At 39.5% G+C, this 17964-nt stretch overlaps 1 protein-coding gene across 5 annotated transcripts in view; it reads left to right on the top strand.

Moving 5' to 3' along the window:
• The first annotated feature begins 186 nt into the window (after window positions 1-186).
• The window catches only part of ankhd1 (ankyrin repeat and KH domain containing 1), a 33813-nt gene continuing 16035 nt past the window's right edge, over window positions 187-17964 (top strand). Inside the window, exons 1-9 of one of the 5 annotated variants that reach the window (XM_086139334.1) lie at window positions 187-606; window positions 3917-4070; window positions 8436-8559; window positions 10083-10245; window positions 10427-10574; window positions 10675-10908; window positions 11039-11133; window positions 11455-11616; window positions 14442-14523. In XM_086139334.1, coding sequence (XP_085995460.1) covers window positions 328-606; window positions 3917-4070; window positions 8436-8559; window positions 10083-10245; window positions 10427-10574; window positions 10675-10908; window positions 11039-11133; window positions 11455-11616; window positions 14442-14523 — 1441 coding nt within the window. In that variant the 5' untranslated portion in view covers window positions 187-327. Of the gene's footprint in view, window positions 607-3916; window positions 4071-8402; window positions 8560-10082; window positions 10246-10426; window positions 10575-10674; window positions 10909-11038; window positions 11134-11454; window positions 11617-14441; window positions 14524-17964 lie in introns of all 5 variants that reach the window. The other 4 variants (XM_086139333.1, XM_086139332.1, XM_086139329.1 and 1 more) reach the window with 4 other exon arrangements.

Here is a 17964-nt window from a genome sequence, read left to right as displayed (position 1 = left end):
CTCGTGATATTGGTAAACCTAACATGACGTTGCGGTCTTTGGTTTGAAAAGCGGCAGCGTTGTCCAATCGGAAACGTGTATTTTTCCATTTCGACCAATAGAATCGCCGGAATTTCCAGAGGAGGCGGTCTTTCTGAGAAACAGTGCGTATCGGGTTAGGTTGTCAGAAAGTTAATGGCTGGGGGAAAGAGAACCTCCTCAACCCTCGCTTCGGGAGAGTTTCTGGATTCCCTGAAGTAAAGCAACGCAAAAATCTCGAAAGAAAGATCCAGGGCGGACGTATAAGTCAACAACTAGATCGTTAACACACGTATCGTGAAAATAAGTATGCAGGATGCAGTAGCCGGGACGGCAATGCTGACGGACGGCTTCGAGGACGAGATTGACTCGGTGACTCCTCGCTCCCCAGTGGCAGGGATGGGGGTAGGAGCTACACCAGGAGGAGTCGGACTAGGGGGCATTGGAATCGGTGTAGGTGGAAAGAAAGTACGTTTGTACGGCGAACCAGGCGGCCCGGCAGCAGAACGACTGGATTTCAAACTAGCGGCCGCGGCCGTCCTCTCATCGGGTCCAGGATCCGGCAGCGACGAAGACGAGGTTTCTGAGGTAGCTACGCTAAGCTAGTTAGCTAAGCCGTATCAGAGCGCTCGGCAACATTCCTCTCCTTGCGCGAGCAGGCTAATAGCTAGCGAATTAACGTTAGCTCGCAGCTGGCAATCACCCCTTTCCAGGCCGCTGGAATGATATAAAACCAACTAGCTGGTGTTAAAATACGACCTCTAGCACTTAAAGTGTTTGCGAAGTGGTCGATATCGGTATTGTTTGGCGAAACGCGGCGGGTTGTTCACGCTAACCGGCTGAAATGTTTTATTTATGCAGCTCAGGCTGTGTTCACGGCCTAGTTCGGGTGGAAGCGACGACGGCCTCGTTTGGTGCTGTCGTCTCGCAACACCCATCACAAGTTTGCGCCTCTTCCAGCAGCTCCCCAACCGCAGCAAATGGAATATGCCTGTAAACCAACGGACTCACACGGCCGATAAACTATCTGCTCTTCGCTCGTTGTGTTTCAAATACCGTTACGTCACTTTTCCCCCAAAATCATGTAAATTAATAACGATCTGTCCGAGGTTAACTTTACGGTGTATACATTATTCTTTCCCTCGCAGGGCACTTAGCTTACGAGCATTGCTGTCCAAAGGAGGAAACGTGGGGAAAAAACAACAATCCGTTGAATTTTCTTCTCCTTTCGACCCTGTCAGCCAGAAAGCGGCTGCCGGTCTTTCAACTTGATTTACCTTGACACTATTGAGAGCAGCTAGAGTTCAAGTTGAGATGGCTCCAACTTTCCATGTGCTGGCAGTCTCTCTCTCTCACACACACACACACACACAGGGGACAGGTGTGGTGACATCTCTGCACTGTGTGCCGCAGACAGGTTTTATAGCATCTCCTGGTAATATAATACTCGATTATTGCAAATATTTGCCAGCACGTCACGAAAACAATAGGACAGATGCGAATCCTTCCTTAGATGGCAATGTGAAAATAATTATTGGAAGGGTGATTTTATTTATTTATTTTTTATGTGTGTGAATGCTTTTAGACAGATTATCCAATTGTCTTACTATTTCGAAAAATATCCAAGATATGCTGAATGTGGTCTAAATACAAGGCTTCTCAGACATGCTATTGCCAAATAATTCAATTTACAATATCATATGACAACAGCAGGCAAATGATTTAAATGTGCCAGACTGCTAGGTGGTAAATATTTGTGTTACACAAACTTATCAAACATCTGTGTTTAAAAAACATTTTCATGGGGACTTGGTTATTGTCATCTTAAAGGTAATGTAATATTCTGTCAGGAACACCATCATCAATGATTTATGGGTGTGGATTGACTGGTTGATGCCGCACTATGTATATTGTCTGTTTCTGTCTTCTTTTTTTTTTTTTACCTGACTTGTATCTAACCAGAGGGGAAATTTGTATCAAATACTCCCAAGGTACATCTACCCAAGTAGATAGTGAGCCAGAACCAATGTAAGAATAGCGAAACAGGGTCCACCTCAGCGGAAGAAAAATTAATTTTGACAACCATATCCATGGCAGTTTAATTCAATGAAATGGCTGATAAATTTCCTCCATATCAAGTTTCTTTATTTACCTAGGCTAGTCTATAAGCCTGAAAAGGAGTGTTTGTTGTGATGCTTTACTCCAGTGGAGAACCCACTGCTCTGGGCAGTAGCTAAAATGTGAGCCCCAGGATTAAGCAGATGCCATTCTAGGCCTTTCCAGCTCTCTGGATACCAACACTCTGGGAACTGTAGTTCAATAATAGTGAAGACTGATGTCCATTGTTGAATATAAAAGCCATTGGAGAACAACATGACCCACGAGTGGTTGTGCTCTGTGGTTCTATGGAATAGCTGAATTACTTTACATCACCAATCACTAACTCTTTCTTTTACAGCATTTACACTTTGCGATGTGCATTATTAGTCTGTTTCTTCATGTCCATTTTACATGGTTTGATTCGCTAACAAGAATTTCAAAAATAATTCAAACAATGATAGATCGTGTAGAATTTCATTCTGTCTTGTTCCACCCACAATAGCTCTTTTATACCTATACTGTCTTTTTAAATATAAAGTGAATGGCTAAAAGAACACTAGAACTTCAAGTCCAATTTAATTTAGTCCCAGTTATAGAGTTTCTGGGAAAAAAAAAAAATATCACTACAACGGTGGGCTAACAAATTTAACTACTGCCTTGTATGCTTCAATTTTTGAATAGAAACGTGTAAATGAAGATAATATGTAGGTTATGTATGTATTGCCTTGGTAGTACGGTAAGTGATAGTCGTTTTTTTTCTCTCGATAATTAGCACAGCCCTCGTAGTACAGAGAATTGATCCTTTGTCTTTTATTTTTTTTTTTAATATGGATCCAAGTATTCATGGTTTGATTAGTGCAAATTTGTCATATTGTACTTATGTCTGCTTCAAAAGCTTTCCTTCAGTGATTCACATGTATTTAAGAACACTTGCAGCAGTTATGAACACTTCTATGGCGTCACTTGAAAGTGGACCGTTGGCCTGCTGCATTAACATGTATTTTGAATAGGATAGTACAGGATATGATATTACAGTACATTCACATTGAAAGATACTGGACCACATTTGAGAACTGTCTGCTATCCAAAGGGCTATTACATGTGAAAAAATGGGCAGATCACCTGTAAATCATGGACTAAACTTGTACTCAAAGCGTGTTTTCATTTTCAGGTTGTTGCAATGTGTAAATCCAGGGGTCCCACTGGCCTGTATTTAGGATTACAAGAAATAAACTCACAGAATGGGATGCCTTGAACACATGTATCTAGATTGACATGAGTTAGATATTTAGAAATAGCAGTGAAATAGCTTTTACATTTCTAAGTAAGCAAAATATTGATTGGTGTTTTGATGAAGTTTATATCTTCTCTTACTTTAGACTATAATACAGGGACATGGTTCAGGTATGAGATTGTGGTGCTGCACTTGGGCAGCTGACTGTCAGCTGAATATCTCCATGTGTGCAAGGGTTGTAATTTTTGGCCATAGTTCTTCACAATCTGAGACCTTGCTATCACTGTGTGCTTTTTAATTTGGCTTCCTTCTGATGAAAGATAGTAAATAAACAGGGGAAGAAAGCCTGGTCTTTTTATAGGTTCATGTTTGAGCCATAGCATATTTACGTTATTCTGTGTACAGTGATTTGCTTGTGTGTTTTACGCATCAAAATCATTCTATGAAAATATCACTAATACAAAATTACACAAATATATTCCTTATAATCTCTACCTTTTGATGTGAACTACAAAGCTGTTATATAAAAAGCTAATTATTATTCCTTTGCCCTGTATCTTTCAGGTTGAGTCATTCATTTTGGACCAGGAGGACCTCGACAACCCTATCATGAAGACCGCATCGGAATTGCTATTGTCCAGCGCTACAGATGGAGTAGATCTGAGGACTGTTGATCCAGAGACACAGGCGCGACTTGAAGCTCTATTGGAAGCTGCAGGTATGGCTGTTTCGTCGGAGCAGAATTCCTCTTTGGAGGACCTGACACTCGCTTATTTGTTGTTGACCGGTATCCCACTGGCCAAACAATATTAGCCTTCGCTTGGCTTTCATGTTTTAAAATATACTCCGAATTAGTAAGGGTGTTCTTTCCTGCTACAGTTTTGCTTTTCCTATCCAAACAAATGTTTTTTTGTTTGTATCACGCCTCAGGCTGAAATTGCTATAAAGAGCACCTGATGGTTCTTGCGAGTGTTGTATCTGCACATACTTTGAAAGTGATTTGGGTAAATTAAATGATTAGAAGGTGTAATCTAGACGTGAGAAAGACCACGTAGAGTAGTAATCCGTAAGGGCTGGCTGTCCTGGCCTTGATTGAGCTTATGAACATTACCAGGAAGATTAACCCTGCAACATGCTTGAGCCTCCACAGCATGCAGAGAACTGGTGTTGTATGGATACTTGCTAATCTTATCTTTTTCTTTCTTTTTAGCCGTCTAGTCAGAATATAACGAGTAGTGTTTTGCATTATCTGTGTATGGTCTGTTATTGCTATATTGAAATTACGTAAAAAAAAATAAAAAAAGTTTATATTTTTAGTTCTCTGTTTGTGAGGGAACTGTTTTTTTTAACCGGTAGATAGCTTAGTTTCAATGTGTAAATATTGAAACAGAAAATAGCAAAATTCCAGACCAGAGAAAATGTCAAATGTTTGTGACGTCTACAAATCTAAGACCTCAAGGAGTCATTGTTAGCAAGGGATTTGTACTTGCATATCGAATATGTCAACTATATTGTTGTTTGTTTATATTTTTTTTTTTTTTTTTTTTAACTGCTATTGGTATACTACAATTGGGCAATTGTGTATAAAACACATTACTAACACTACTAATCTTACATAAATGTTTTGTATGTTCTTGCATTTCACCTCATTGCTTTATCTCCTAATCCTCTATGCTGATTCTCACATCTGATATACTACTTCATAAAAATCGGGGGGGGGGGGGGGGTCAGGAAAGCTTTTATCTCAGATCTTGGTTGTCAGTAAGTCGCTATTTAATACATGATATAGTGATGAATTTGAATAGGAATTAATGAAAAATCCTATACTGCTGAGGTGCAGTGTGAGAAGAAAATGTGTGTGACGAAATCAGAAGTGCCAATTGGATGTGTAAAACAAAAATATTTCGAAAACATCACATTTTTAAGAGCATTTTTTCCTCTTTTTCTCTATACAATTCCTTGCCAGTCAACTGATTCCTCCAAAAAACAATTGTGAAATTCCAATAGTAAATTTCCCGAAATAAAAAAAAAGGTTTAACAAAACAATGAAAATGTTAAAAGTGTGTGAGACGTAGTTTCTTACGCTTGTAAGAAACTACCCAACTGTCAGTTATTTGTGTTATCATGATTATTTTTTGCACTATTTATATAGTTTTAAATAGTGTCGTGTGCATTTCTAAAATGCGCATAACAAAACGTACTAAAGGTGTGTTCTCCATAATTCCAGTTCTTTGTCCTCATGTCAGCATGGTTTGCCACTTGGTTGCCAGCAGGTAGTCTAGTTGTCTTTTGAGGCAAAGCTGAAATTGGGAATGTGCTCAGAACGACAGCTGTCATCCATAGATTGAACTCAGGACACCGAAATGTATTGACAGTTGTGTGCAGATAGTCACGTGCCTGTTAAAATAACATAAAACTATCATCAAACAATTCAGCTTTTAAATAAATGCTGAAACATTTAGACATTTGTCAGCCCTCAGTCATACGTGTTTTGTGTAGAGTAAACAGGTTTGTTGATTCTAACAACAACTCTAGAGCGTACCATGTAAAGTGAATCCTTTAGATGATCTCTTAGACTTGTGTCTCCAATCGTGTGGCTCCACTATTAAGGATCTCACTATCCTGTACAATTAGATTAAATTTTAAAACTATCATTTTTTTTTAAAATCCTGGATGTCAAGATAGGGTTTCCTGAACCATACTGTCTCGGTAACAATTTGCTATCGGTTAGGAGTATTGACGTTCAAAACATTCAAACTAAACGGTTATTTTTCCTTGCCATGTACCATTGTTTTCATTGCAGTTGCCGCAAATCATGTCAGAATGTCATGACAGAAAGTCATGTTATTATAGGGAGATGACTGTTAGCAGTTAGGGAATTCTTGCAAATGCTATTTTAAATGTAACTTTGAACCTCCACATCACTCCTCGTATTGAAATAATGATTTTTACCTCTTGAAATTGCAAGATGGTGAGTTTATACCCCATTTGCTGCTGTATTTGGCATTCCTGGACATTTGACGTGTTTTCAGTTGTATTTTGGAAGTTTAAAATTTCAATGTGTTATTTAAGTAATTAGAAATTGAGTGGATAACTTCTAATTCAAAGGAAGCATTAATTAGATTTATGTAGATCCCTGTTCATTTTATGTGTCCCCTCATGGGGTGTTCTTTGTTATATATGAACCGTAGAATATTTTGATCTGGTTTAAATTGTTGGCAAAAGATTTTTCCCATTTGAAGGCTGACCTTCAAATTTTTACAGTAAACAAATTCAAAAATCACCAGCTTTTAACTAGACCTGATTAAAAATGCTGTGCCAGTAGCTGTATTTGCAGGCTCCATCAGTAATGAACCCTCCTGTTCAGAGCTTGTAGGAGCCATCAGTTGTGAAGTATCAAGAATGATATTGGTGCATCTCAAACTTAAATGCAGAAATCTGAAGGCAAGGCTTTCTTGAGGAAGTGACAGAAATGGGGCAATACATTACTTTTCTAGACCCCCCCCCACTCCTATAGAATAGACTGACTGAGATTTATATACACACACATATATATATATGTGTGTGTGTATATACATACGATAACAGCTACCTTTGGTGCTGAAAAAGCTCTTAGTAAATTTTCCCCTGTCGTACATATTAGCCGACTAATAAGAGTTACATTTTGATTCACTCATAATGAAATTTCATTTCCTCAGGCCTCTACAATGTGCGACGATGTGCCTAAAATTGCAATATATCTGCATTAGTGAATCAGACTGGCCAGTAACTAGGTTTGGTTGAGGCAAAAGAAAACTGCTCTTCAAGGTGTAGTCTTTAATATTTCAATATTTTAAGTATTGATTTTGCTTGCAGTGAGTAATTACTCCTTATTCATAGGTCAGGTATTTTTGTTCTAATCCTTTAACATCACGTTTAACAGGTTCATAAATTATCCCTGTGAAATACTACAACAAAATTTCCACTAGAGCCTACATTAGATCTGTTTTTTTTTCTAAGGAACTTACAATCAGTCATCCCAAATATATGTTGATCCTATTTTAACATATGCAAAGTTATCATGCTTTGAGGTGATGATATTTAGTAAATTATTGATGTTAAACTTCCTCAACCTTGTCTCCTCCGCCTACTGGACCATTGCGAAATCTTTGTTTGGGAGCCATGCTAAGTTTAGCTTTAGTCACAGGCCCAGTGGTGAAAAACACAGGAGGACTGGAACTCACTGCTCCATGGCTAATAGATATGTTGAGGTGAAGGCTAAAAAACTACTTTTTTCTTCGCCGAATCGGTTTTCTGTCGTACTCATGCCAAAAAAATGTATGCTACCACACCATGTACAAACAGTTGAATGATTTTACTGACGGGAAATGTGGTCTGTTGTCAGAAAAAAAGATCCATCAATGTAGGTCATTAGCAAAAAAAATTTTCTCCGGTGCTTGCTCTTCCTTCTCTGCGTTTGGTTTATGTTTCTCTTTCATGACAAATGCTCTTACACAAGCCCATCCTTCTCTCATATGGCTTGTTGTTTTTCTCCCAGCTGTGCTTTTTTTTCTTGTACTGACCACTGTCACATTCACTGCCAGTTACCCATCTATAATTCACACAGACCAAGGCTATTTTTCCTCTAACATGAGCACCTTGAAACTAAAGCCTTATTACTTTGCCAGACAATCATCTTATTCCTTTAAGTTCTGTCTTCAACACTGCTTTTTTTCAAGGTCATTTCCATAGTTGCCCATTGGTTTTAGTTTTTTTTTTTAATTCAGATTTCTTCCAACCACCAGCAAAAGTAAAGGAATTGAAAAAAAAAAACATTGGTGGTGTGTAGATATGAGTTAGTCAAAATGTTTAGCAATATTAACCGATGCTTGTGTGTGTAACCTGTGTGTGATTTCTTTTTTTTTTTTTCTTTTTCCTCTTTGTGTATGCTGTTACTAACCCTGGATTGGATTGCCTGGACTGGACTTGCTTCTTCATCTGGTCTGGTGTGGTTGTGCTCCCATATGGTTTGCCTTGCCCTATGCACCTCTGCCCTTTTGGTGTTTGGCAGGCATCGGTAAACTGTCCACTGCCGATGGTAAAGCTTTTGCAGACCCTGAGGTGCTACGACGACTGACGTCATCTGTGAGTTGTGCCCTGGATGAGGCTGCAGCGGCCCTGACTCGTATGAGAGCTGAAAACACACTCAATGCCGGCCAAGCTGACAAGTATGTATCTGGCCCATACTAACACTGACATATCCTACTATTAAAAATGGGGTGAAATAATTGGGGAAAATGTAACCTGCATTTACATCAATATCTCAGGGGGTTCAACAGAAATGTTGTTAGATACATTGGCTAGGAATGGTTTAGCTTTCCCTTAGTTTGTAAATGGCTTCAGTTGTGAAACAAAAAGTTTGCCCTGAGTTTTGGTGGATGTAGATTTAATTTATCTACAACTAGATTAAAATGCACATGCACCAGTGTCTGTATTAAAAATCCAATTCTGCATGTGCAGGATCTCTTCAAGAAGGTTAAAGGGGGGTTGGAAACGGCATCTGTGGTATAATTCATGTGGTTAACATTTAACCCGCATTATATAGTGGTTTTTCACCGAAAAGTAAAACTGCCGCCATAATTTATATATCTCAAGATTTACATGATTTCTCAAGAGCAAACACTAATACTTTGCAGGGAAGGAGGGTCAAAAAAACCTCCTCCTGTTGTGAGTCAACTGACAGAAATGAAGGACTAAAAATCATTTTAGAATCACTTCCATTTAACTGTTATAAAGCAATCAAAGCATTTTTGATGGGGGGAAAAATATTTAACAAATTATATCTTTTAAATGCAAACTTCACTCCGTTCAAAGTTCAACACCAACCGGAAATGTAATTGCATTATTTAGTCCGTATTTAATTGCATTGCCAGATAAATTCATGTTGAATGACAAAATGGTTTACTTTCACTAACAAGGGGGAAAAAGAAAGCTAAGAGATTTGGGAGCTGCAGATAATGCATAAACATCAGTGGGATTTGATCTTCCAGAAGAGCCGATCGATCGATCGATTGGCAGTGTTTTCATATTCTTGCCTGTGTACTCAATCATGCGCTGAAAAATTGACTAAAATCTCTAAACGTATCTCATTCTGAGTGACCAATCCTGCTTTATAATACAGGCCCTTGATTAGTTTACCATCACAACCCAAAACTTGGAAAAGGTGGGCACTATATTGGGAATTAAAAATAGATTAAACTGCATATTGCAGTATTTCAGAGTTGGGTTGACTTTTTGAGAATGCAACAGATGTTTCTGTTGCCCTGGATAAATGCATACGCTTGGTCAGTCAAGGAACTTATCTGTGGAAAAGCTATTTGTCTCAGAAAGCAGCGCCAACTAGAAAGCTTCAACAAGTGACACAATGCTACCTAAAACCCTCTGTTGTTCAATCACGCATATTATTTCTATACACACAAGTTTTGCAAAAGCACACTCATAAAAAAGCATTTTGAATTGTTGAGATGAAGCAGAGTGTGCCGCGTATATGGCCGTAAGATAAATGTCTTAAAAGATCCCAGGCGCAGGAAAAAGGAAGGAATCAGTTCATGGATGCTGGATTTGCATTACTGGTGGAAAAAAAATGTTATTTTTCCTTTTAATAATGTGACTGCATGTGCTCCTTTTGGGTAATAACATAATTGTAAGGCGTATGTGTGCTCACCTGTCACAGTGGCAGTAATTGTAGCAGTCTGGTTATTTTCAGCCGTAGTTTAGCAGAAGCATGCTCAGATGGGGATGTCAATGCTGTACGCAAATTGCTGGATGAAGGACGGAGTGTCAACGAACACACAGAAGAAGGAGAGAGCCTACTATGCCTTGCATGCTCAGCTGGCTACTATGAACTCGCACAGGTTTGTGATTTTACATTACTGTGATTTTATATTAAATGTCCGGTATCAGTTCTCTGATGAAACCACATTTTAATTTGGAAATACAGTTGCAATAATAAATATTACGTCAATTGTTTTGGGACATTTTGTTATCCTGCGTTCACGGTTTAAACTTCAAAGCGTAATCTGTCCACCCATTCAGGTATTGTTGGCCATGCATGCCAATGTGGAGGATCGGGGCATAAAAGGGGATATAACACCACTTATGGCTGCTGCCAGCGGAGGTTATGTGGACATTGTCAAACTGCTGCTGGTGCATGGAGCGGATGTAAATGCACAGTCCTCCACAGGTGACACTTTCATTTGATTTCTCAACAGATCTGACGATTAAATTGTCTACGGTTCTGACTCCGGCTCATTTGACTCAATCACCTGTATTTTTAACTCAAGGCAATACAGCTCTGACGTACGCATGCGCCGGGGGCTTCGTGGACGTGGTGAAGGTGCTTCTCAAAGAAGGTGCTAACATTGAGGACCATAATGAAAATGGACACACACCTCTTATGGAGGCGGCCAGTGCTGGCCATGTAGAGGTGGCCAGAGTGCTCTTGGAGTATGGCGCGGGCATCAACACACACTCCAATGAGTTTAAAGAAAGTGCTCTCACACTTGCCTGTTACAAAGGTGAGAACTTTATCAAGTGTGTCCACTTTGTAATAGCACTGAGGGTTTACACCCCCAACAAACTGGGACATAATATTCTGTCAGCTGTGATATAAGTTTTAGAAACCTCATTTTTGTTTTCCCTTTTTAGGCCACTTGGATATGGTGCGTTTTCTGTTGGAGGCTGGTGCAGACCAGGAACATAAGACTGATGAGATGCATACTGCACTTATGGAGGCCTGCATGGTGAGCATCTGACCCACGTCTCTTCTTTGACCCAGTCTTTTTGGTTTTATAATATACACTGTCTTATGAGCTTCCTTTTGTGGAATGTAGTTCAAACCTGATCACTGTCAAACATTTACCCCAACAACTGATGCCAAAAGACAAAATGGGGAAGCTAAAATTTAAAGCCTCCGAAGGGTAGTTAAAAGAATTGTTTATGCAACACAAACAAGGAGGAGTTAAAAGCTCATCACATGGAATGGGACTTAACATTAGCGTAAAGGAAAAATCCTAATTTATTTATTCAGGTGCTTATCTCTACATTCTTTGTGTGTCTCGCTGTCCCAGGATGGCCATGTGGAGGTGGCACGTCTACTATTGGACAGCGGCGCGCAGGTTAACATGCCAGCCGATTCCTTTGAATCGCCCCTCACCCTCGCAGCCTGTGGAGGACATGTGGAGCTGGCAGCCTTGCTAATAGAAAGAGGAGCCAACTTGGAAGAGGTATGTAAAGAGATTTGCTTAAACACCATCATAAATCTGTGGAAATAAGATAACGATGCAATTCCCGTTGTGTTTTCCTGGTGTCTGTGATATTGTCGCTGCTAAATTCTTCTAAAACGCTCCTTTTTCGGACTCAGCTCCACAATTTGAGTTGAAATGGTCAGCTCCGAAAGGAGCAATGATTTTTTTTTTTGTCCTAATATTCTATGAGACACCAGTCCTTTACACATTTTTAAACTATGCTGCTTACTTATGTAAGACTTTTCAAGCCATTTGTTTTTTTTTTTTTTGTTAGTTTTCCAAAAAACACAAAGCTCAGAAATTGTCAGTGTTTTGAATTTAATACTTTTTGTTTTATGTAGCAGTATTATCTAAGAGGTATTAAAGTGTTCCATGACATTGGTCGTATCTGCAAATCTCTGCCTTCTTTCCAGAAACAGGAGCAAGGTTAGACCACTATATTTCAAAATATTTTTAATTTCACTTTTTTTTTTTAAACTCCGGAAGAGATGCAAGAGTTTCATTTTATTAAATAGTCTAAAAGGATCACACAGTGCAGAGGCGGTTTATGTGTTCACACCAGTACACAGAGTAGGACAGCAGTTACCAATTATTTTAGTAGTCCAGTTTTCTGCTGAAAAATTCCATCAGAGTATTTGGATAAAAATGTGATGTTTCAGGTTATGCAGTTCTAGTTGCTATCTGGGAGGAGGTTTTATGTATTTTTTTGCGACTGAACGTGGCATGGAGCCTACTATCATATTCGGTGTAACGTTAAACAGTTGGATGAAGCCAGGAAACACTACTGGAATACTCACATAGTCTTACGATAATTCTTGTGTCTTGATAATTTGTATGTAGGGTTCATAGTCATATTTGAATGACAGATGGCATTTTGATTCTCGATGCAATATCTTTGCGGTTGTGAAATGCCCACAGATCTGGATGGAAACCCTCCGGCTTTACGGCATACCATGGCAAAAAGATGCTACCCATGTAACCTGCTCTCTTCTGCAGTATTTTGGGACTATCATTGTCTTGGTGCTATGTTGATGCATCTGACCCTCTTTGTGGGGAAAGGGTGTTACCTTGATCCATGGAAGCCATTTAAAAAATAGATTTGAAAAAATGAATTAATTTCTTAATTTATCCACCAGCTCAAGTTCAATGTAAAGTCCCTATTTTTCCTTATACTTAACATCTCATGACTGAATCATTTCAGCCACACATCCTGTCATTCCATCCAATACACAGCCAGCACTGTCACTTACTATCAGAGGTTACCACAACCATAACATTTGTGAAAATATCTCAACAGTAGGAACAGTGGCTATTGTGCCTCCGCCTTGGAACGGCAGACCAGCTCTTCTCATTCTCACAGGAATCGTGGAGGATTTGTGAGAGTTTGCCCTTTCTGTTCATTTGTGCTTTGTCGAGCTGCTGAAGGAAGACAACCAAGTTCCACTGGGTGTTTTTGTGGGGGATGCTTCGTGCAGTACGGTGTAGTTACAAACCATCAAATCTCATGGTAATGCGCATTTCCCATGGGGTGGTTTGTGAAGTGTGAAGCTGTGGGGATAGAGGTCTGCGCCTCTATTTTCAGGCTCCGATTCTATCCTGGGAACCAGAGCATTGCCCCTTCCAGTTGGGGACAGAATTAGTATCTCAAGCGAACTAATTCAGGTAACTTGGGGTCTTGTTTACTCGTGAGGATAGGACTAAACATAAAGTGGAAAGGCAGATGGGTGCGGTGTTGCTGTCACCGCGTTGGTCTTGTGTGATAAAGAAAGACCTGGCCTCAGAAATGGGATGGGAAGCACAGACATCTTGAGGAGACACCGAAGTACAGCTGCTGTTCCTTTGCATTGGAAGGAGTAAGGGGATGTGGTTCGGGCACCTGATGATGAGGATGCCTCCTGGATATCTTTCTTAAGAGGTATTCCAGGCAGGTCCTCCTGGCAGGTGGCCCTGTGTTTATACAGAACATATTGGCGGAAGTATGTCTCCTGTTTAGCCTGAGAATGCCTGGCAGTCTCCCAGGAAAAGCTGTAGCCTGTTACCGGGCACTGGGACGCCTGGGATGATCTCCTCAGTCCTCTGCCACTGTAGCCTGACTCCAGACAAGCAGTAGTAGAATGAGAATGAACAGGAAGATCTGCTGCGGTAACTAACCTTTGTTTGGGGAAATGCTTGTTGATGATTACCATGACTTGATTCTTTGTTTTATTGTTCACTTATATTTCTTGTCTGAAAAGCTGTTAATGTAAAAGTGTGATAAAGATGTCAGGTCCTCTTCTCAAAAAATTGCAGCTACATCTGCATAATTCAGATAGCCTAAATTTTCCCACAATGCAATCCTTTTACTGCTATTTTCCCCAAAACACACACACACACACACACACACACACACACACTCTCTTGATCACGTTTCACCTCCACCACACTCACAGCTTACCTGAATTGCTTTTGGGGGACTTTCTTGCATTGCGAGAACAAAAGTTCTTTACTTCACTACTGCCCATTACATAATGGTACCTTTGAGCAATGAGTATGATTATAATGGGGAAAAACAAGCGTTTGTTTGACACTGAAGTCTCTCCGCTTTATGTTTGAATTTTGGCCAGAATTCAAAGCATGACTATTTTTGGTTCTTCCTGAAATCACATCTTTTTGATGTTACGGAGACAAGTGACAGTGTCTTGTATCACTTTCTAGAAGTTCATTTAGAGGAAAAGGTCACCAGTGTCTCTACACAGATGACAGAAAGGAGTATCCCATGTTAAAGATAATATTTTCCTCCCTGCTGACTCTGTGTTTGTGCCCAGGTTAATGATGAGGGATACACCCCGTTGATGGAGGCAGCGAGGGAAGGCCATGAAGAGATGGTAGCCCTGCTGCTTGCTCAAGGTAAGGAAACATTTTCCTTAATCTGTAAAATGGTAACTGGATTTAAGATCCAAATTTTAATCTATTTCTGTTGAATACATATAATTTTTATTTTTGTGCTAAAAGGTTCTTACTATTTCTACTTTTGAGAGACGATGACTCTATTATCCAGTGAATACTCACATTTTCACAATTATTTGTTAGTCAGTATTCAGTTTAGCAGGTTATGTTTATCAAACTTGTTCCGCTTAAGGCAAGTCACCTGAAACAACGCTTGTCATGATGACAAATATAAAAAATCTCATTAGCTCAGATTGACGTTTGCAAATGGCTCCACAGCTCAGAATCTTACTTGTGTAGCATTGGCAACAGCCAGTATTATTTGATTTATAATTACAAGATCTAAGAACTGAAGGTGTAAAAGCACCATTTTTGAGAGGGGTGGGGTGATAGCAAGAAGGCTCTGTAGTATTGTTAAATGTTTTTTTTGTCTCCTGCTGTCTGTGCACACACTCTCACACACACACACACACACACACACACACACACACACACACACAAACACTCCATTTATTACGAGGGAAACGGGTTCTTTTCCAGTTTAATTTATTGACAAAAACAGCACAGGAAACATTTTTTGCTAATAGCAACACAGACATTTGTCCTTAGGCTGCAAACGTAAGCGACCATGATTATCTTGGCAAATGGCAACAAGTGTTCTAATAAGAGGGCTATGAAACTGCAGTTTTTGTCAAAGGAACAACCATGAAATGTTTTCAGGATTAACTTATTAGACATTCAACACCATATAGCTCAACAGCTGAAGCTGGCTAGAGAGTGCAATGTTGGCTGCAGCTGTGTTCACTGAAATCAATTGTCACAAAATATAACTAATGCAGTTTTAACTTTTTTAAGCTTATTGGTTGGCTATTAAATGAAAGGTGAAATGCGCTCTAAATAACCAATATTCAGTCTTTCAATATTTTTTGCACCTGTTTGCTTTTAAGAAGATCCAGTCCAGCTGTATTATTTTGTTAGAGCCCTTAATTTTTACATTTTTCTAATCAAGAGTAAAATCAATGTAGAAACCTTCTTTTGTTTGAAGAAAAGTCAAACTTTTTTTTATGTTATCAAATACCTTCTTCCTTGAAAAGAGAATAACAGAATGTCCTAAAATCATATTGCACATTTTTGTATCCCTACCAACTGCATAGGACTCTCAATCTTCTGGGGGGAAAAGGGCTCCTTTACGATTTTAATGGATTTTCCAGTTTGAATCTGAAAGGCCAAGATGCAAAAATGTTGCACATTTAACCACCGGACTCTCCTGCATGTAACTATCATTGACACACCTGGACAAAGCCCTCTTTAATGGGCCAACTAGTCAAATGTTTGGTAATTCTTAGACAAAATCACAATTTATTCCACATCCGTTGTTTTTTTTTTTTTGTTGTTGTTTGTCTTCTTTTAGATGATGCTAATTTTTCCCTACTGTATAACATGATCTCCCAACAGGGAACAAGTTTGACCTGCCCGGTACTTAATTTTAATAATTAGAGCGCACGTCAGCAAGGTGTGGCCTCCCCAAATGTTGCTTCTCAAATACATGATGTCTATAGATAGGGTTGAATGTATCTAAGGCTGGGGGGACTGATAATCTAAGTTTTTTTGCCGCCTTTTTCACACTATTCACAGTCAGGCAGTCCGCACAAGTCAGTGTGGCCACTTGGTAACAGATTTTGTCAGTTTGTGAGGGGAACAGTCCCAGATTTGGCAAGTTTGCGAGGGGAACAGATCCGACCCAACCCAACATCAGTCACAGCCAGTCTAGCATGTTTGAATTTTAGAGCCAATGCCAGACCACAATCGCATAGTGTGTGCGAAGACGCGCCAACTGCAAACATATGACACATGCGGTACACAATAGCCAATGAGAAAGAGTAGGTGGGACACAGGAAATAGCAACAGAAGACGCTGATGATGTGATTTAGCAGGAATATCAAAGCAATGGCAAACAGCAAAGGAGGGAGGTGTCTGATGAAGCTATCTAATGGAGGAAGAGCAGATAGCAGCGCAAGCAACAGTAACAGGGAGCCATTTTTTGGTTCACGTTTGTTCACCCTCTAAACTGTTGCTTTCATAGAAATAGTTGCCTTCATGAGAGTTTGATCTGTTAAGTTGGCTTCAGTTGGTTTGAAAAATCATGTAGTCTTTAAAAAAATTTGTGTATACTGTGTATCCAACCTTAGCCTTATCCTGCATAGCAAGCAGAATACACACCTGGTTGTCTTCTGGCATGAGAAGAGAGACAGACGATAAGACCAGTTGGATATATTTTAATAGTGTAACTTTAGTGAAGCCTAGCGTGTCAAAACATGATTTTTTAATACGCTATATGATAGACTTCAAAAAACACATTGTGGAATTTGAGGGAACTAAATGCTTATCAGCAGGTCAAGCTGAGCAATTATTATTTGGGTGTGACTAATAAGTGGCTTGATATCATTTAAAGGCCACGTTGACCTTTACTGTAAACCAAGGTTATATCCGGATCCGAGTTACCAACATTGTTATGCTGATGACAACCAGCTAAAATGTAGTGTACATTCTAGCAACTGCTTCACCCTGAAAATGCCTCTCTCCTGAGTCAGCGAAACTGAATAATAGCTTTGTAATATACATTTGCTACATACATTTCTAAAAAAAACGAGACAATGAAGAGGTTGACTAATTTTGTGAAGCATCACTTCGTTGGAGACCGTCCGTTCCCAAAGAACGCCCAATCATGCAGTTTTCATTTTACATGGGATAGATTTTAACTTTCATCCGAGGAAAATGGTGAGAACCACCAAAACAGTGACCTTCCTCACCGGCTTTCATTTGCACGGGCAACAAATTTCCAGAAACCATCAGCGGTAATGTTAGCATTACCTTCTTCGCATAACGGTAAGTAGCTTTCTTTTTCCCCTTCTTTAAATCATAGTGTGTAGCTCAATTAAGTTACAGTTCATAAGTTAGGCTAGTGGTCTATCGGTATCTTTAGCTTAGCTAATAATTTACCTTGCTCTGATAATAATATACCTAGCCTCAAACAGCTGAAGTTACTTAGCATCCATAATGTGTCCTCCATGCATGCAATTCCAATCAAATCTACTGCCGCCGACGCTCCTCAGTGAAATTGCAAGCAGGTGTGACCTACTGGGATTTCCTTTATGGGCATTGACACAATTTTTGTGTTGGTGTGTGTAAATTTTTACTATCTCAGCTGAGCGTACTGATCTGCTCAGACGACGTATGGGAATGTAACACTATATTTTTTTAACAACGTAATTTTCTTATCAAATTGAGTCAGAAAAGAAACGTTTTTTGGCCTTATTAGACAAATGTAATGTTACTCATCAGATTAGGCTTAGCCTTCATGGACACAGACAGACGTGTTTACTGTGAACACAGTATGATATT

Source organism: Fistularia commersonii, chromosome 31 (assembly GCF_037954325.1).
Source record: "Fistularia commersonii isolate RoL2024-O1a breed Wild chromosome 31, RoL_Fcom_v1.0, whole genome shotgun sequence".
Taxonomy (NCBI): Eukaryota; Metazoa; Chordata; class Actinopteri; order Syngnathiformes; family Fistulariidae; genus Fistularia; species Fistularia commersonii.
This window is presented reverse-complemented; position numbering and strand designations above follow the sequence as displayed.